At 39.0% G+C, this 20729-nt stretch overlaps 2 protein-coding genes across 3 annotated transcripts; one reads left to right on the forward strand and one right to left on the reverse strand.

Annotated features, from left to right (window-relative positions):
- The first annotated feature begins 559 nt into the window (after positions 1-559).
- On the forward strand, positions 560-10307 carry LOC129102718 (plancitoxin-1-like). 2 transcript variants are annotated; one of them, XM_054612976.1, is made up of 7 exons: positions 560-668; positions 1257-1354; positions 1443-1608; positions 2067-2145; positions 3439-3603; positions 3689-3874; positions 9749-10307. In XM_054612976.1, the coding sequence occupies exons 2-7, from the start codon at positions 1263-1265 to the stop codon at positions 10141-10143; spliced, it is 1083 nt and encodes a 360-aa protein (XP_054468951.1). In that variant the 5' UTR covers positions 560-668; positions 1257-1262; the 3' UTR covers positions 10144-10307. The 2 variants fall into 2 exon arrangements, with proteins under 2 accessions (XP_054468951.1, XP_054468952.1); XM_054612977.1 differs by lacking the exon at positions 560-668 and adding an exon at positions 748-887.
- A 1178-nt stretch (positions 10308-11485) lies between these two features.
- On the reverse strand, positions 11486-19522 carry hsdl2 (hydroxysteroid dehydrogenase like 2). Its single transcript, XM_054612972.1, has 11 exons — positions 19387-19522; positions 16969-17132; positions 16080-16178; positions 15282-15396; positions 13846-13949; positions 13657-13755; positions 13304-13498; positions 13145-13216; positions 12551-12700; positions 11888-12016; positions 11486-11719 (listed from the first exon to the last, which is right to left on the reverse strand). Exons 1-11 carry the CDS (start codon positions 19401-19403, stop codon positions 11604-11606), a joined length of 1260 nt encoding a protein of 419 aa, XP_054468947.1. The 5' UTR covers positions 19404-19522; the 3' UTR covers positions 11486-11603.
- Between the last annotated feature and the right edge of the window lie 1207 nt (positions 19523-20729).

The following is a 20729-nucleotide window of genomic DNA, read 5'->3' on the forward strand; positions in this document are numbered from 1 at the left end:
AATGTTGTCTTTGGCTGTGGAGAACATTTGTCAGTGGACACCTCGGCTTCACATTCATGCTACAAACTGGGGGCCTTGAGTTTGAAAGATATTGACATTCACAGATTCAGATTATTCTGTTTTAAGTCCAACTATGACCCTGTACCATGGTTTAATAACTGAATTATGTCCATTTACTTTATTGCAATAACATGTGTTATATATCAGCAAGATAAACTTTTCCCAAAACTCAAGTTCAGGTCCAGATTTTGCCGCCAGGACTGTGAACTCAAGTTCAAGTCCTCTCTCTTCCCTGTTGTACAGTAAATGTTTTTCGTTTTTTTTCTTCAGCAAACAATCTGTGCAGTGAAATAACTGAATAAATGTTGACAGTTTGTTTAGTTTATTCATTCGGGACAAGGTACAGATTAATATTGACTTTAGCAAAAAGCTGCATCTTTCTTTCTTCTAGTACAAGGCTGAACGACCATAAATGGAGACGCATTTATGGGAATGTCAGTGACGTATTAAGAGCCTGTTGATTTTAGGTGATTTTATGTACAAAGGGCAAAGTCGTCCTTGGACCTCTGGACATCACAGTTTTTTTAAATACTGAGCAGATTAAAGATGACAAGTTTAATTCCAGACTGAAGCTGAAGTCGTCTGCATCATTGTATTCCTTCTCAAAAGTAAGTGGCTTCACTCCTCCTGCTCTGTTTACAGGATCCAGGGTTGTCCTGCTCATTTTCCTCAAATTCTTGATATTTCCTCACAAAGCTCCTGCTGCTAGGCTACTGTTCCAGTGCTACTCTATGTGTTGACAACTGATTAATCAATACGTTGACAACACTGCTCGGAGGAAGACCATTTCAATTCAGTTCCTTTCATCTGCTTGGAATGGGCGATGTGTAAGAATTTTTATTTTAACTATTCAGAGTAGAGCTTTCAAAAGCTCCCGAAGATGTTCCCCAGTTAGCTCGAATTCAGCCAGTGCAAACCCCACAACCGGGGCTCTGATCGTTGTGGGGTTTGCACTGGCTGAATTCGAGCTCACGGGGGCCTCGTCTCCGGGGTCTGACTCACACTCTCTCCCGGCGGCGAGGAGGACGAGGCGATGGTGTGAGTTGTTTTCTCGTTTCTGACAGATTTAATCCAATAAACAAACGCACGCTTTTCAACTTTTGGATTGCTGCAGTGCTGCAGTGACGAGGAAAAAGGAATTACTCGGCTCGGCTTGAGTTTTCATTGGCAGTACTTCATTATTTGCTGTGTTTCAGGGAGTCATGTGGAGGTTTGTCCTGACCTTCAGTCTGCTCTGCTGGGGCTCTGAGGCCACTGTGAGCTGCAGAAATGTTAACAATGGTATCGTGGACTGGTGAGTAAAACCTTCTCTGCTGCCAGGACTGTGATGTTGGTTTATTTGAGTTTCCTTCTTTACATGTTGTTTTTCTGTTTATCATCAGGTACATCATATACAAGGCGCCTCTCACTAGTTCGATGTATCTCTACATCGATTCAACTGGGATAACAAAGATGGAACCCTCAACGCCAAACTACAAGAGCATCAGTGATCCGACCGGCGTCCTGGCAAACACCCTGGAGCCCATCTTTAAACCAATCAGATCAATGGTGAGAATCATCGGTCTGGTTCTCTTAATACATTACCTTTGAGAATAAGGTCAGGTAAGGCACACACACACACACACACACACACACACACCTCTGACAAAGGAAGGTCGGTATCGGTGCAGATTAGGACTTTTTAAAATGTGCTGGTATCAGAGACGAGATGAAGCTGCTGATTCCTTCAGACCGTCAGACCTCTCATCGCCTTCATCGCCTTCATCCTCCGCTGCACTACTTCCTGCCTCTAGTTCAGCCTCTTCCTCAAAGAACAGACCCGTCTAGAAGCAGTATGATACTGTAGGATTATAAAGGGTCATAACAATTCAGTTTCGGTTTGATAGGACGCGGTGGTGCTCACTTTATTCTTCCAGCTCCTGGAAGTGTGATGAAATATAACGTTGTTCAAAGGTTTTCTTAATCTGCTCTTTTGATTTACTGAATATGTTTTTCTTCATTTTTAGCCAAATGAATTTGGATTCATCAGCTACAACGATCAGCCTCCAGGATGTCAAGCCAACGATGTCTTTGGCCACAGTAAAGGTGAACAGCAGAGAACGTTTCTTCCTCTTCTCGTAGGACAGACTGTCAGTCGGTAATTAACAGCTATTTAATTTGTGTGAAGGGACGACTGACCAATCAGAGCTTTGGAGACAGGATTGAGAACTGCTACGTCAAAAAGCTAACTAGCTCCGTCGTTGCAGTGGATAGAAAAATGAAGCTCACTTCCATCGATGTGTGAGCGTGATGAGAGGCAGATTGTAAGGCGCTTCTTCACAAGTCGCTTTTTTTCCTGGCCTAAAATCCATTATAGTCAATGTTGACACGTAAAAGGCCTTAAAAGCGTGAGATATAAATAGTTCAACTTTTGAAACGCTGCAGCGTGCACCACCTGTCATGTGACGAGGAACAGCCAGAGCGTCACCATCCGTCCAACATCACAACGTCAGGTTGAAAGGTCAGGAGCAGTAAAGTTTCTGTGACGGATGTACGCGGGAAATCCATTTATCTTTGTCCTTTGACTTTGTTCAGTTTAGTCACTGCGGTTTACTGCTAAATTACCACAACGTCATCACCATCGTCGTCATGATCGTTTAGTAACAGCAGGCACAACAAGAGCGCAACCCCTCAAAGCACCTTGGATAAAAGAAATGAGGCGTCAACCCCCAGGTCTGAAAAGTGAAGTCGATGCTTCATGTCCTAAAGCTGCATTCTCTCTGCTGTCCACCAGGGGGCGACTCCTCTGGTTGTATAGAAGTCTATGAGAAAATGACTCTACTTCTCTCTTGATTTATTCCCTCAGTAAACATTGTAAACATGAGTTTATGGTCTCAATCTCTAGTTTCAAGTCTTCTTCAATACAGCATGATGTTCATTTAGTAAATGATGCTCCATTTAGAGTCAGACAGACCATAAAGCAGGGGATGCTTTAGGGCGGGGCTACACACTGATTGACAGGTCGACACCGGAGACGTATACGGCGTCTCTAGCTCACTCCTCCTCACTCCATATATGGTCACTTCCTGTTCACTGGTTGATAAAAACAAGATGGCGACGGACAAAACACTGAACTCGAGGCTTCAAAACGTCCGTCCACTAACCAATGACGACGACCACGTCTTACATACAGTCTTTGGTTCATATCTTGAAGTAAGACTCGCAGATAACGATTCTGAAACATGAATCACGAGTTTGTGCACTTCCTTCAATATGACCACAAACCAATAAGAGACGTCATAATGACTACGTTCACTTCTTATATACAGTCTGTGGGTTTCCAAGCAGTTTTTGAACGTAACATGTGAACGTCGCTAACGTCATGCTCATGTTCCCCAGGAGTTCTGATGATGGATAAACATAGCACTGGAGTCTGGCTCTTACACAGCACGCCAAACTTCCCCTTCAGAAGAGATCCCAATCATTTCTGGCCCAGCACCGGAGAATCGTACGCTCAGACGTTCATCTGTGCGACGTTCAACTACCAAGAGTTCAGCAACATCGGTAACGAGCTCGAGCACACTCTGGATTCACAGTTTTAGTGATTCACCTGAACGTTACAGTAACTGTCATGTTCCTCTACCTTCAGGTAATCATCTGCAGTACATCGGAGCGTTCCCGTTTGAATATGATGTTCCAGTGGACTTTCACCAAGAACTAAGGGATGCTGTTAACTGGGTCAAAAAACCAGCGCCCAACAATTTCCGGACGCTGACATCAAGTGGATCCCAAGGCTTTAGGAGCTTCGCCAAGCAACAGAACGCGCAGCCAAAAAGTGAGCAGCCGGTGGTTTTAAATCACTAAACAGACTGTATGCTTGAACATTTTATTTATATAAACACAGTGGTTAAATGTTTAAGGTCACATATTAGCTTCATTTTTTTCAGATAAATTAATTTCACTCATAATCTGTGACTTCCTGTTTGATAATCTCAAAATGGCTGCAAAATGTAATCCTCTCTGATTGAGTATACATTCCTGCAGGAATGAGTCCTAACACCAAACATGAGTCAGCATTCTAGGATGAGCTTTCATTTTTTTAAATTGCACGTAGCTAAAGTACAATTCAATTCAATTCAATTCAGTTTATTTTGTAGAGCCCAGAATCACAAATTACAAATTTGCCTCAGAGGGCTTTAAATCTGTACACATGAGACATCCTCTGTCCTTAGACCCTCACATCCTCTGTCCTTACACCCTCACATCCTCTGTCCTTACACCCTCACATCCTCTGTCCTTACACCCTCACATCCTCTGTCCTTAGACCCTCACATCCTCTGTCCTTAGACCCTCACCTCCTCTGTCCTTAGACCCTCACATCCTCTGTCCTTAGACCCTCACATCCTCTGTCCTTACACCCTCACATCCTCTGTCCTTATCACATCCTCTGTCCTTACACCCTCACATCCTCTGTCCTTACACCCTCACATCCTCTGTCCTTACACCCTCACATCCTCTGTCCTTACACCCTCACATCCTCTGTCCTTACACCCTCACATCCTCTGTCCTTAGACCCTCACATCCTCTGTCCTTAGACCCTCACATCCTCTGTCCTTAGACCCTCACATCCTCTGTCCTTCCCTCACATCGGCACAGGAAAAACTCCCCTAAAAACCCCTTTAACAGGGAGAAAAAAGGAAGAAACCTCTGGGAGAACGACAGAGGAGGGATCCTTCTCCCAGGATGGACAGAATGCAATAGATGTCATGTGTACAGAATGAACAGCATAACAGAGATACAACACATTCAATGTATATGACATAAATGATTCATATAATAAGACTACTTATAATAACAGCAGCAATTATTACAGTAGGATTATAGTCATGAAAATAGGGATAGTAATGTGATTAATAATAATAATGGAAGTAGCAGTGGGTGTCAGTCGGCTCACAGCAGGAGGCACGACTACGGTCCAGGTACCACAACGATTCATGGAAACCTGCAGAGCGAGAAAGCAAAAGGGCTTCAGGGTGGAAGTAAAGCTAAAATGCTTAATGGTACAGGTAATAGTAATAGTAATGTGACTAGTAATAATAATGGTGGTAGCAGTCGGTGTCAGCAGGGCCGTAGCAGGATGCACGTCCACGGTCCAGGTACAGCCACGATTTATAGAAGCCTGCGAAGCGAGAAAGCACAAAGACTCCAGGGTAGAAGCAAGTCAATAAGCGTAATAGTACAGGCAATAATAATAGTAATGTGACTAATAATGATAGTGGTAGTAGTAGTGGGTGTCAGCAGGGCCTCAGTAGGTGGCACGATGACAGTCCAAATATAACCCCGATTCCTGGGAACCTGCGAGGCGAGAAAGCACAAGAACTCCGGGGAAGAAGCAAAATCAGTAATGTGCATAAATAGGAGATTAATACATAAAGATGGAGGGAGAGAAGAGGAGCTCAGTGTCTCCTAGGTAGTCCCCCGGCTGTCTAGGCATATAGCAGCATATCTAGGGGCTGGACCAAGGCGAACCTGAACCAGTCCTAACTATAGACCTGAACCAGCCCTAACTATAAACCTGAGCCAGTCCTAACTATAAGCGCTATCAAAAAGGAAGGTCTTAAGCCTGCTCTTAAAAGTGGTGAGTGTGTCTGCCCCCCGGACTGAAACTGGAACCTGGTTCCACAGAAGAGGAGCCTGATAACTGAAGGCTCTGGCTCCCATCCTACTTTTATATACTCTAGGAACCACAAGTAACCCTGCATTGATGGAGCGCAGCTCTCTAGTTGGGTAATATGGAACTATAAGTTCCTTAAGATAAGACGGTGCCTGGCCAGTTAGAGCTTTGTAGGTAAGTAAAATAATTTTAAATTCTATTCTTGATTTAACAGGGAGCCAGTGCAGAGAAGCTAATACTGGAGTAATATGATCTCTTTTCTTAGTTTTTGTTAGAACACATGCTGCAGCATTCTGGATCAACTGTAAAGATCTAAGAGACCTATTAGAACAGCCTGATAATAAGGAGTTACAGTAATCTAGTCTAGAGGTAACAAATGCATGAACTAGTTTTTCTGCATCACTTTGAGACAGGATTTGCCTGATTTTCGCAATGTTACGTAAATGAAAAAAGGCTGTCCTTGAGATCTGTTTTGTATAAGAGTTAAAAGACAGATCCTGGTCAAAGATAACTCCGAGGTTCTTAACGGTAGTGCTGGATGCTAGAGCAATGCCATCTAGAGAAACTATATCGTTAGATAATTGAATTCGAAGGTGATCTGGGCCTAGTAGGATAACTTCTGTTTTTTCAGAGTTTAACATTAAGAAGTTACAGGTCATCCAGGTTTTTATGTCCGTAAGACATGCTTGAATTTTAGAGAACTGGTTAGTTTCGTCTGGCTTAATTGATAGATATAACTGGGTATCATCTGCATAACAATGAAAGTTTACTGAGTGTTTTCTGATAATATTCCCCAAGGGAAGCATATATAAGGTAAATAAAATAGGTCCAAGAACAGACCCCTGTGGAACTCCGTGACTAACCCTGGTTTTCATCGAGCTTTCATTGTTTACATATACAAACTGAGATCGGTCTGATAAATACGACTTAAACCAGCTAAGTGCGGTTCCTTTAATGCCTATAAGATGCTCCAATCTCTGTAATAAGATTTGATGATCAATGGTATCAAATGCAGCACTAAGGTCTAACAATACAAGTACAGAGACAAGTCCTTTGTCTGAAGCTATTAGAAGGTCATTGGTCATTTTCACCAGTGCTGTCTCTGTGCTATGATTCACTCTAAATCCTGACTGAAAATCCTCAAATAAACTATTGTTATGCATAAAGTCACACAGCTGATTTAAGACTGCTTTCTCAAGGATCTTAGAGAGGAACGGAAGGTTAGATATAGTCTATAGTTAGATATAGTCTATAGTTAGATATAGTCTATAGTTAGATATAGTCTATAGTTAGATATAGTCTATAGTTAGATATAGTCTATAGTTAGATATAGTCTATAGTTAGATATAGTCTATAGTTAGATATAGTCTATAGTTAGATATAGTCTATAGTTAGATATAGGTCTATAGTTAGATATAGGTCTATAGTTAGATATAGATAGTTAGATATAGTCTATAGTTAGATATAGTCTATAGTTAGATATAGTCTATAGTTAGATATAGGTCTATAGTTAGATATAGTCTATAGTTAGATATAGTCTATAGTTAGATATAGGTCTATAGTTAGATATAGTCTATAGTTAGATATAGTCTATAGTTAGATATAGTCTATAGTTAGATATAGTCTATAGTTAGATATAGTCTATAGTTAGATATAGTCTATAGTTAGATATAGGTCTATAGTTAGATATAGGTCTATAGTTAGATATAGTCTATAGTTAGATATAGTCTATAGTTAGATATAGTCTATAGTTAGATATAGTCTATAGTTAGATATAGGTCTATAGTTAGATATAGTCTATAGTTAGATATAGTCTATAGTTAGATATAGTCTATAGTTAGATATAGTCTATAGTTAGATATAGTCTATAGTTAGATATAGTCTATAGTTAGATATAGTCTATAGTTAGATATAGGTCTATAGTTAGATATAGGTCTATAGTTAGATATAGTTATAGTTAGATATAGTCTATAGTTAGATATAGTCTATAGTTAGATATAGTCTATAGTTAGATATAGTCTATAGTTAGATATAGTCTATAGTTAGATATAGTCTATAGTTAGATATAGGTCTATAGTTAGATATAGGTCTATAGTTAGATATAGGTCTATAGTTAGATATAGTCTATAGTTAGATATAGTCTATGGTTAGATATAGTTAGATATAGTCTATAGTTAGATATAGATAGTTAGATATAGTCTATAGTTAGATATAGTCTATAGTTAGATATAGGTCTATAGTTAGATATAGTCTATAGTTAGATATAGTCTATAGTTAGATATAGGTCTATAGTTAGATATAGTCTATAGTTAGATATAGGTCTATAGTTAGATATAGGTCTATAGTTAGATATAGTCTATAGTTAGATATAGGTCTATAGTTAGATATAGTCTATAGTTAGATATAGTTAGTCTATAGTTAGATATAGGTCTATAGTTAGATATAGTCTATAGTTATAGTCTATAGTTAGATATAGTCTATAGTTAGATATAGTCTATAGTTAGATATAGTCTATAGTTAGATATAGTCTATAGTTAGATATAGTCTATAGTTAGATATAGTCTATAGTTAGATATAGTCTATAGTTAGATATAGTCTATAGTTAGATATAGGTCTATAGTTAGATATAGTCTATAGTTAGATATAGTCTATAGTTAGATATAGTCTATAGTTAGATATAGTCTATAGTTAGATATAGTCTATAGTTAGATATAGTCTATAGTTAGATATAGTCTATAGTTAACCAACACCTCTGGATCTAGAGTAGGTTTCTTAAGAAGAGGTTTAATTACAGCTAGTTTGAAGGCCTGTGCTACATGGCCCGTTAGTAAAGACAGATTGATAATTTCTAATAAAGAGTTGCTAATTAAAGGTAAAACTTCCTTAAGCAGCCTAGTCGGAATCGGGTCTAAGAGACAGGTGGAAGGTTTAGACTTAGAAATAGTTAAAGTCAATTGTTGAAGGTCGATGGGAGAAAAGCCATCTAAATATATTTCAGGTTCTACAGCTGTGGATCGATGGGTACTGGTTGAGGGCAGTAGATTATAAATTCTTTCTCTAATAGTTAGAATCTTATCATTAAAGAAGTTCATGAAGTCACTACTACTGAGGTTTATAGGAATACACGGCTCAACAGAGCTGTGACTCTCTGTCAGCCTGGCTACAGTGCTGAAGAGAACCCTGGGCTTGTTCTTATTTAAATCTATTAATGCTGAATAATAGGCTGCTCTAGCATTACGGAGTGCCTTCTTATATATTTTAAGACTGTCTCGCCAGACTAACCGCGCTTCATCCACATTGGTGGAACGCCATATCCTTTCAAGTTTTCGCGATATTTGCTTTAAATCGCGGGTTTGAGGGTTATACCATGGAGCAAACCTCCTTTCTTTTATTAGCTTCTTTTTTACAATAACTGCAATCACCTTAACTGGGCTAATGCTGTGTTCACACCAAACGTAAAGATTTTGCTTTGATTTATTTGCAGCAAACGGATAAAAAAGACGCAGAAATAACGACATAATGATGTTGATTTGTAAAAGTCTAAATTCATGTTTATTTAGTTCTCTCCTCAAGACGACAAGCAAACAACTTTTAAAATGCTTTTTTCTGGATGGAGTTTGGTTTGATTGGTTATTGTTTGTACCATGTGGTTTATACGTATATATATTAATACTCATAGTTTGGTCTCTGTACTAATATGAGGTATCGTAGAGATCTGGGTGAACACAGCAGCTTCAGTGATGACAGGAAGAGAATCTCAACGCTGATTGGCTTTAATTAGAGTGAGAAACACTTTTAGTTTGGGGCCGTAGTCTAACTAGTTTTCTCGTAGCTACAGCTTGACGATGACACAGGTGTCTTAAGAAATACTCAGATGAGAAACACACCAACATCACCTATTCATCACATGTTCCTCATAGAACAGGTAGAGGAGAGCTGACAGAAGAGGTGGTTGAGAACAGAGCGGGTACTTTAACCCATCAGCACTGTCTCATGTGTAACGTTTCTCCTGCTTTCCTCTTGTTGTTCTTGCAGTTGGAGATCTTTACGTCAACATAGCACAATTACTCGGCAGCGATGTGAGCGCCCAGACCTGGACCCGTGATCAGCCCGGAAGCTACTGTGTTAAGAACATGCACAAAGTGTTCAATGTCAAAACAGTAAAAACTGATCTGGGTGATTGGAGCGCCTCAAAGGATCATTCAAAGTGGTGCGTCCCCACAGATTCACAGACTCACTGGACCTGTATCGCTGATGTGAACAGGGCGCCGACCCAGAATAAGAGGCGGGGGGGCGCGCTGTGCATTGAAAGTGAAGCCGTTCAAAAAATATTCCTGCATTTTGCTGGGATCACTGAGAATTGTCTGGTTAAGAACGACAAGGACATCTTTGATCAGATCATGGACTTGCTGTCGTTCCTCAGACTGTGAACCTAAACCCTGAGGCCGGAGGAACCTCACTGCAGCTCCATCAATACTGACGGTCTAATAAAAACACTGTGTGGGATGCTGTGATTGATAATTACTAGTTTGATCCTCACATGTTGTTAACGGGACACAAGAGAGAAATATTAAAGACAGATATATACAAGTCACGCACGGGTAAAGGTGTATTATTATTATTTATTTAGTTTTTATTCCATGTTTAGCATGGATGCGTATCGTTACCGATACTCTTATCGGTTCTTTTTGATTATTTTTCGAGAAAAAAAGAAAAGAATAAAGACTTTTTTATTTTCTTGTATGTAAACAAATAGTCTTTAGTGAGCGGCATAACAAGAAGTTCTAAAATCTAAAAAAAACTAACAATAATTTGTCTCTCAATATATTTATGATCAAATTGAAAGAAATTCAAGTGCAAACACTCGATATTCATGTTTCAGAAACGTTATCTGCATGTCTTAATTGGGGATATGAACCACAGACTGTATATAAGAGGTGGGCGTAGTCGTTCCGACGTCTCTGTTGGTTTGTGGGTGTTTTGAAGCCTCTAATTCAGCATTTTGTCCGTCGCCATCTTGTCTTTTTTTCAACCAGTGAACAGGAAGTGACCATATATGGACTGAGGAGGAGTGACGTAGAGACGCCGTATACGTCTCTGGTGTGGACCTGTCAATCAGTGTGTAGCCCCGCCCTAAAGCATCCCCTGCTTTATGGTCTGTTTGACTCTAAATGGAGCATCATTTACTAAATGAACATCATGCTGTATTGAAGAAGACTTGAAACTAGAGATTGAGACCATAAACTCATGTTTACAATGTTTACTGAGGGAATAAATCAAGAGAGAAGTAGAGTCATTTTCTCATAGACTTCTATACAACCAGAGGAGTCGCCCCCTGGTGGGCAGGAGAGAGAATGCAGGAAAATTAGCTGAGGAGCAGGAGGAGGTGGAGAAACTGGTGAAGAAAGGGAGGGGCAGGTTTAGTAGGTGGAGGAAATGGCTCGTCTTTGTTGGAGAGTTTTCTATAATTCTTAACAGTTTTATTTTATTATTCGGCCTCTTGACAAAGTGCCAAACAAAGTAAAGATTATAAGACAACACACTGAAACCAGAACGCTTCAAATATGCAGATATCTGTTTATAGAGAATATTTATATATAATATAGTATTAATATAACATTTATTTATAGCTGGAATGAACAGAACGCCAACTTTTGCGTCGGTGTGAAAGGTTTAAACGCGAAGAATCTTCAACAAATACATTTTGTTTTCTTTATTTTCTTTAGGTTAGTCCCGGCTGTGTAAAGGTCAGAGTTCAAACAAACACAGCTGTCAGTTTATTATCAAGATTTAATAACGTGTCATTATTATCATTCTTTCCTTAAGGCAACATGTACAGCTACAAGCAGGTGGGCGGGGCCTGAGATGGCCTGGGGGCGGGGCTTCAGTCTCACAGTTTGGCCTTGTTCATGCGGCCCATGAGTTTCTCCAGTTTGATGGCGAGCGTCATGTCGCCTTTGATCCTCAGCTTCCCCGTCATGAAGGCCAACGTGGGCTTCAGCTTCCCTGAAACATCACCCAGAAAGTTTAAAAAAAAACAAACAGTTGTTACCATGGAAACGACAGGAACCCACCGTGGTCAACGCCCTAGTTACAGTTTAGTGTTTCCTACAGTTCGTCTCTCATATCTCCATGTTTGACGTAATTCTAAGCGTTACCGTGGTGACGGCTCACCTGCAAACATCTTGCCAAAGTCACCGGAGTCCATCGTCATGACAACGTCGGCTTTGACGGGCGGCTGGCCCTGCCCGGCGCTGCCAGAGCCGCTCTTCAAGTCCAGAAACCAAACACCCCCGTGTTCACCTTATAAGGACATGGACAAGTTTAAATTACTGACACGCTCACAGGACCTCCTTATAAGGACATACACATGTTTAAATTAGTGACACGCCCACAGGACTTCCTTATAAGGACATACATGTTTAAATTAGTGACACGCCCACAGGACCTCCTTATAAGGACATACACGTTTAAATTAGTGACACGCCCACAGGACTTCCTTATAAGGACATAAATATGTTTAAAATAGTGACACGCCCACAGGGCCTCCTTATAAGGACATAAATGTGTTTAAATTAGTGACATGCCCACAGGATCTCCTTAAATAGACAAAGACGTGTTTAAATAATGACACGCTCACATTATCTCCTTATATGGACACAAACATGTTTACATTAATAACACGATCTCCTCATATTGACATAAACATACACACATGATTATATTCACATATTCATTAATGTGAATATGTTTAGGTCCTTATATGGACACATTATCGTCACGCCCCCGTGTTCTCCTTATATGGACATAATCCTATAATTCCTAACAGACTCTTACCTGATAGGTCAAATTCATAAATGCCCTGCGTCGACTTGACAACGTCTTCATTGATGACTGCTCTGATGGCGTGAAACGTGCCTTCTACTGGTCCACCGGAGGAAGGCGTGGCCGATGATGATGACGGGGGTTTGAAGGCTGGGGTTGCCCCTGGCAACGAGAACACAGAAGCAGGTCATTTCATTGGACTCTCTTAATATCATTAGGAAGAGTCTTAACAAAAAATATCAACTTTTGGATGAAACATTTCACAAGATTAAAGTACAGTATATTAAAATATACTTTCATATTTTATAATGGTGAATTATCTATGTTTTGGTTTTCTTTTTCAGATCTCTGTCCACACTTTCATTCGTATCAGTAACAATATTTGTTATATAAGAAGAAGTAATAGCCCAGCTAGTACTAGTATAATAATAGTACTTAAATATACTAGTGTGAATGTTGTTACATAGTGGTGTTATTTACAGTAATAAAAGTAGTATTTCTTGGGGTTTTAAGGGGTAAAATATATTATCAAACTGATTTGAATGGTATTGCAGTATTATCAGCTGCAGTACTAGCGGTGGTATTTAAAGTATTTGTAGTATTTACCATGTTGCTCCATCTGTTCGACCAGGTTCTCTGGTGCTTCGTCCAGGAAGAAGTCCGGCAGCAGAGGGTGACCTGTCGACCAATCAGAGACCACCTTTAGAACCACATGACAGTGTGTGGGAAGCTACCAATGCTAGGTTAGCGTTAGCATGATGTCACCTGGCTGGACGGCATACTGTTCAAAATCTTGGATTCCCTGCTCCTTCAGGATGTCCTCGTCCACCAGGAAGTGACCCGTGAAGTCCTTTGGTCGGGACAGGACGGCGTAGGCGGCGTCCGCCATGATGTCAGACGTACGACACTGTTTACTGATGCCCTCTCCGCCCAACATATCCATCGCTGCTGTCTGGATCGCTACGGCAACAACACACAGGTCAGAGCAGGGTTAGCATCATGGAGAGTCTGCTAGCATGCTAGTTGACTATGAGAGTCTATGAGGAAGCTGTTAGCATGCTAGTTCATTATGAGAGTTTAAGAGGACTCTGTTAGCATGCTAACATTTAGCCACTGACCAGTTTTAGGCCAGAGGGCGTTGACGGCAATTTGACCTCTGAACTCTTCTGCCATTCCAAGGACGCACATGGACATGCCGTACTTGGCCATCGTGTACGCTGAAATGAAAAGGAAACTTGTTCAGGATAAACAGAACTGAACAACACAGGTGTATGATGGGATGCTGGCCGGTCGGTTGCTATGGTTACCTGTGTGGTTCTTGAACCAGACGGGGTTGAGGTTGAGCGGTGGGGACAGGTTCAGGATGTGAGGACTGCGACTCTTCAGCAGGTGAGGGATGACCAGCTTAGACCTGAAACATACAGACGCCCGTTAACTGAAGCTCGTTTACTAAAGGTCGATATACGAAAGTCGTTATCCTAAGTTCATTTGGTGAAAGTCGTTTAATGAAGCTTGTTTACTTATGCTCGTAAACTAAACCTCGTAAACTACAGCTCGTAAACTAAACCTCGTAAACTAAACCTCGTAAACTACAGCTCGTAAACTAAACCTCGTAAACTAAACCTCGTAAACTAAACCTCGTAAACTAAACCTCGTAAACTAAACCTCGTAAACTACAGCTCGTAAACTAAACCTCGTAAACTACAGCTCGTAAACTAAACCTCGTAAACTACAGCTCGTAAACTAAACCTCGTAAACTACAGCTCGTAAACTAAACCTCGTAAACTACAGCTCGTAAACTAAACCTCGTAAACTACAGCTTGTAAACTAAACCTCGTAAACTAAACCTCGTAAACTAAACCTCGTAAACTACAGCTCGTAAACTACAGCTCGTAAACTAAACCTCGTAAACCTCGTAAACTAAACCTCGTAAACTACAGCTTGTAAACTAAACCTCGTAAACTAAACCTCGTAAACTAAACCTCGTAAACTACAGCTCGTAAACTAAACCTCGTAAACTACAGCTTGTAAACTAAACCTCGTAAACTAAACCTCGTAAACTAAACCTCGTAAACTACAGCTCGTAAACTAAACCTCGTAAACTAAACCTCGTAAACTACAGCTCGTAAACTAAACCTCGTAAACTACAGCTTGTAAACTAAACCTCGTAAACTAAACCTCGTAAACTAAAGGTCGTTATCCGACGGTCATTTGCTGAAGGTCGTCTAATGAAGCCCGTTTACTGAAGCTTGTTTACTACAGGTCGTTAGCTGAAGGTCGTTAGCTGAAGGTCGTTAGCTGAAGGTCGTTAGCAGCACTTAAAATACAGTAATAGAAAAGTTCAAATTAACATAAACTCATTCTTGGTCGTACATAAACTGAATCTTTTTACCAGCAGCTCATCTCAGAATGATCTCCTGGTCTTTGCAGGACCTTATAAATACTCTCTTTCCTGTTCAGAATGTGGTTTACGGGGACATCCCAATTTGATGCAGATTAGGGTTGTCATGGTGATGTGATGTCACCTCTAACCTAAACCAGACGAGACACCCTGTACCTCGTCCGCCTCAGTAAGGGTTTATACAGTCTAGCCGTCAGGTGTCCGGGTTATATGGGTGACAGGGACATCTCGACTTGATGCTGACGTTACCTACTACAGTATTAATACATGGTACTGTGTGTGTGTGTGTGTGTGTGTGTGTGTGTGTGTGTGTGTGTGTGTGTGTGTGTGTGTGTCTCTTACGTCAGGTAAGTCCCTCTCAGGTTGACTCCCAGCATCAGGTCCACCTTCTTAAGGGGCGTCTCCAGAGTTCCTGTCAGACTGATGGCGCTGGCGTTGTTCACCAGGATGTCGATTCCTGCCAATCAGAGACGGGATAATGATGATGTCACCGCAGGCGGCTAAATCAACAGCGGTCAGTATGACCTGATCCCTCACCAGCTTCCCACCAACCGACACAACTAAGTCCAACTGGACCATAAAAATAACCAGATTTTACCTCTAAAACCTTCAGGTTCATTTTGATACTAAACCATTAGACGATTTTTATAAAAAACTACAGGAGAAATTAAAAATTGAGAAAAAAATATATAATTTCTATAAAGTTCTTTATGTTAACAACTTTTAAAAACTAATTTAATCCATTTTCTTTTTTATTAAAATCTGAAATTCTTAGATAAAAAATTTAAAAGAATATTACGACTTTAGTTATCAAAACTGAATTCTCAAAATCTCTGTTGTAAAAATGTCCCAGGTCTGCGTTAATGTAGAAACTAAAACACTTTTTAACAGTTTTAATATTAAAAGTGTTTAAAACTATTAACTTTTTCTGTAATTTCTTTCCTTCAGTATTTCTCAGGCCTTTATTAAAGCAGAAACACTGAACTGGTTCTCTGAACTCTGAAACAATTTTGTTATTACTCAAAATTTTACTGAATAACCTTTTTTATTGTACATTTGTCCTGGTCTGAAATGTTCCTTTTATGTCTGAATAAACTGTTTATTATGTTTTGATTCAGCGCTTTTAAAAATGATGTTTACCTCCGAACTTGTCGATAGCTTTCTGAACAGCATCTCCAACCTGCTGCTCATCTCGGATGTCGACGACACAAGCCAACGCTTTCCCTCCTGCTGCCTCCACTGAAACACACAGAAAATTCTCCGTTTTTCATATCAATATTTAAATCCTGCTCCTCTATGGAAACAGAACAATCATGTCTAGAAGTAAAGAGAACCCCAACATGTATTTAGTGCAGAATAACAATAACAAAGAAAAAAACACAAGTTGAATTTCTTTGATAATTCATTTTACAAAAAATGGAAAAATATTAAATCTATTTATCCAACATGTTTCCAAGTGTCTACAAGTGTTACCAATGTTTGAAATAAAAAGGAGGCTCCAAATGCTACATATATTGAGCTATTTACATTTCTACAGCCTCTCCTCTCTGCTCTGTGTTCAGCAGCATGAAGTTAACTACAAGTTTCACAATTTTTTTGTCACATGACTGTTGGTCTCAGAAGAATCAATCATGGCTTCATAGTTTCACAGAGGAGCTCAGAATTTAATGTTTTTAACAGAATCTGGTTAAAACAAACGGTTTATTTGTGGCAAGATTATAAATGTAGAATAAAATGTTTTTTGATGAAACATCACAGTTTTCTGACAGAAGTGTTGGTAACATATGATGTGTTCAAAGAATGTCGGAAGGATGAAAAATCTGAGGGTAATCAAAAGTTTTACAGCTTCTGGCCTTGATAAAATGGTGTCATTTTGCGATGTTGTTTAAAAAAACAAAAACACCCTTTTTCATAATTTTTTAGGTCTGTTGTTATTTTCTTTCTTTCTTATTATCTAGAAATCTGATGTGCTGAGCCACAACAACATGTTAGTCCGACTCAGTTAGCAGTTAGCCTGTTAGCTCCTCACCCTCCTTGGCGGCGGTGTAGATGGTTCCTGGTAGTTTGGGGTGGGGTTCGGCAGTCTTGGCGGCGATGACGATGTTCGCTCCGTCTCTGGCGGCCTTCAGAGCGATGGCTTTACCGATCCCTCGACTCGCTCCGGTGATGAAGAGCGTGCAGCCGGCTAACTTCCTGAAAACACAGATAAAAGCAGAAAAACATGCTTAAACACCAAACACACACGGCTAATTCCATTTTAGAGCTAAGTTAAACTAGATCCATGGACTCTCACTGGCATGCTAGCAGTCCCCCCTGTTCCCAGTCTTTATGCTAAGCTAGGCTTGTTGTGTATTTTTCCAGTTTGTTTAGTCAAAGTTCTTGTTTGGCTGTTTGTGTTCAGACAACAATAAATATTTGTCTCCCAGAGGTTGGATGGTTATTTCTACAAAAATCTGAAATTCATTAATAAAAAAGAAGCCAAAGTTGACTTTGTTCTGATCTTTCCAACTAACTGGTTTCATACTGGAAACCAACAAGCAAAATACTTATAATAAAGAGAAAGTAACAACACAGATATATATTAAGGGAGATAAATATTATAGATAGATAATAAAATGTATGTTATCAGCTTGTCCTAATGAAAAGATAAAACAAATCAGCTGTTTTTAATATGTTAAAACAAAAGTAAGATGGAGGAAGTTTTATTTTATCTTTATAAGTTAAAAAAAATGTTTGAAGTAAAACCAAATTTCAATCTGGTACACTTTTTAACAGCTCTAATTTTATGGAAAAGTTTATATTAAATTCAAATTTCCCCAAAAATATGCACAATTTTAATCTGTCTGTTAGGAGTCTCATTGTGTATTTTAAAATTAATTTTCTTGATAAAAAAAACTAAATCAGTGTGACACCCGCCCTAAAGCATCCCCTGCTTTATGGTCTGTTTGACTCTAAATGGAGCATCATTTACTAAGACATAGACTTCTATACAACCAGAGGAGTCGCCCCCTGATGGACAGGAGAGAGCACATTCACATTATTTATATCTATTTAAACCTGCTTTATATTTAAAAGGAGACATGAAAATCTCACTTTTAATATAAGGGACAGATTATATGTGATCCGGCTCTTTTAGAGTCTAAAGTTTTTGAATTATTTTTAAGTTTGCAGTGAATACAAAGCCTATTATTATTACTATTATTATTATTATTATTATTATTATAATAAAACTAATATTTCTTATTTGTATTATTGTTATTCTCCTTATTGCTTTTATTATTGTTATTATTAATTATTCATATTATTATTATTTATAATAATAATATGAATTGAACTACTATTTTTTTATTTGTGTTATTGTTATTCTCATTATTGCGTTTATTCATATTATTCATATTATTATTATTATTATATACAATACTATGAATTGAACTACTATTTCTTATTTGTATTATTGTTATTCTCCTTATTGCTTTTATTATTGTTATTATTAATATTATTATTTATAATAATAATAATATGAATTGAACTACTATTTTTTTTATTTGTGTTATTGTTATTCTCATTATTGCTTATATTCATATTATTATTAATATTATTATTATATATAATAATATGAATTGAACTACTATTTCTTATTTGTATTATTGTTATTCTCCTTATTGCTTTTATTATTATTATTAATTATTCATATTATTATTATTTATAATAATAATATATGATTGAACTACTATTTTTTTATTTGTGTTATTGTTATTCTCATTATTGCTTTTATTCATATTATTATTATTATATATAATAATATGAATTGAACTACTATTTCTTATTTGTATTATTGTTATTCTCCTTATTGCTTTTATTATTGTTATTATTAATTATTCATATTATTTATAATAATAATAATAATGTGAATTGAAGTACTATTTTTTTTATTTGTGTTATTGTTGTTGTTATTATTATTATCATTATTATTATTATGTATATTGGAGCAGAACACTCAAGAAGAGAAGTTGAACAAGCTGACGCTCAGAGATGACGTCACCGGGCTTCATAGAATAAAAGGTGACTTTTAGAAGATCAAAGGAAACACCGAGCACACCTGGACAGCGCGTGTTCTGGACCAGGTGTGTCTCACTGACGCCAGGTCAGCTGGCAACCTTCAACTTCCAACGTGCCTTGCTCAAAGGTCAAAACACAGACAGACCACAACCAGCCTCCTCCAGAGCCTGAGACAGGAGGGTTCCCTGCAGGGTTCTGCGGCAGTGGAACCTCACTCTGAAGGAGCCTCAGTGGATGATCTCCAAAGATGAGCTTTGTGAGGAACGTTTTTAACAGAACTTTGTCTTTGGGACTACAAACATGTCGCCGGTCACACACACACACACACACACTCACTCACTCACTCACTCACTCACTCACTCACTCACTCACTCACTCACTCACTCACCCTGTGTTCTGCAGCATGGTGGGTCTGGGTCGGAGGGCTGGAGGTGACTCTCTGTTCACTGTGAGTTTGATAATGACAGCACGTCGTCTTCCTCACCTTTCACCCAGTGAGAGTGAGGAAGACTCCTCCCAGTGAGGAGGACCAGTCAGCTGATCCGCTCCTCTTCCGGTCTGCAGCCAAAGATGAGAGGAGACGTTGAGATGTCTCACTCCTCCACTAATAACATAAAGAGGAGACGTTGAGATGTCTCACTCCTCCACTAATAACATAAAGATGAGAGGAGACGTTGAGATGTCTCACTCCTCCACTAATAACATAAAGAGGAGACGTTGAGATGTCTCACTCCTCCACTAATAACATAAAGAGGAGACGTTGAGATGTCTCACTCCTCCACTAATAACATAAAGAGGAGACGTTGAGATGTCTCACTCCTCCACTAATAACATAAAGATGAGAGGAGACGTTGAGATGTCTCACTCCTCCACTAATAACATAAAGATGAGAGGAGACGTTGAGATGTCTCACTCCTCCACTAATAACATAAAGATGATATGAGACGAGATGTCTCACTCCTCCACTAATAACATAAAGATGATATGAGACGAGATGTCTCACTCCTCCACTAATAACATAAAGATGATATGAGACGAGATGTCTCACTCCTCCACTATTAACATAAAGATGATATGAGACGAGATGTCTCACTCCTCCACTAATAACATAAAGATGATATGAGACGAGATGTCTCACTCCTCCACTATTAACATAAAGATGATATGAGACGAGATGTCTCACTCCTCCACTATTAACATAAAGATGATATGAGACGAGATGTCTCACTCCTCCACTAATAACATAAAGATGATATGAGACGAGATGTCTCACTCCTCCACTAATAACATAAAGATGATATGAGACGAGATGTCTCACTCCTCCACTAATAACATAAAGATGATATGAGACGAGATGTCTCACTCCTCCACTAATAACATAAAGATGATATGAGGCGAGATGTCTCACTCCTCCACTATTAACATAAAGATGATATGAGACGAGATGTCTCACTCCTCCACTATTAACATAAAGATGAGAGGAGACGTTGAGATGTCTCACTCCTCCACTAATAACATAAAGATGATAGGAGACGTTGAGATGTCTCACTCCTCCACTAATAACATAAAGATGAGAGGAGACGTTGAGATGTCTCACTCCTCCACTAATAACATAAAGATGATATGAGGCGAGATGTCTCACTCCTCCACTATTAACATAAAGATGATATGAGACGAGATGTCTCACTCCTCCACTAATAACATTCACGTCGTCGTTTGTTGATTGTTTTG

This window comes from Anoplopoma fimbria, chromosome 14, assembly GCF_027596085.1.
Source record: "Anoplopoma fimbria isolate UVic2021 breed Golden Eagle Sablefish chromosome 14, Afim_UVic_2022, whole genome shotgun sequence".
In the NCBI taxonomy this organism is placed as follows: domain Eukaryota; kingdom Metazoa; phylum Chordata; class Actinopteri; order Perciformes; family Anoplopomatidae; genus Anoplopoma; species Anoplopoma fimbria.

Coding starts and splice junctions, on each gene's coding strand:
- LOC129102718 (XM_054612976.1), top strand. CDS start 1,263: ATGTGGAGGTTTGTCCTGACCTTCAGTCTGCTCTGCTGGGGCTCTGAG. Junction 2,146..3,438: donor TGTCTTTGGCCACAGTAAAG/GTGAACAGCAGA, acceptor CATGTTCCCCAG/GAGTTCTGATGATGGATAAA. Junction 3,875..9,748: donor ACAGAACGCGCAGCCAAAAA/GTGAGCAGCCGG, acceptor TTGTTCTTGCAG/TTGGAGATCTTTACGTCAAC.
- hsdl2 (XM_054612972.1), bottom strand. Junction 12,701..13,144: donor CGAACAGATGGAGCAACATG/GTAAATACTACA, acceptor TCTCGTTGCCAG/GGGCAACCCCAGCCTTCAAA. Junction 11,720..11,887: donor CTTTGGCAAGATGTTTGCAG/GTGAGCCGTCAC, acceptor GTGATGTTTCAG/GGAAGCTGAAGCCCACGTTG.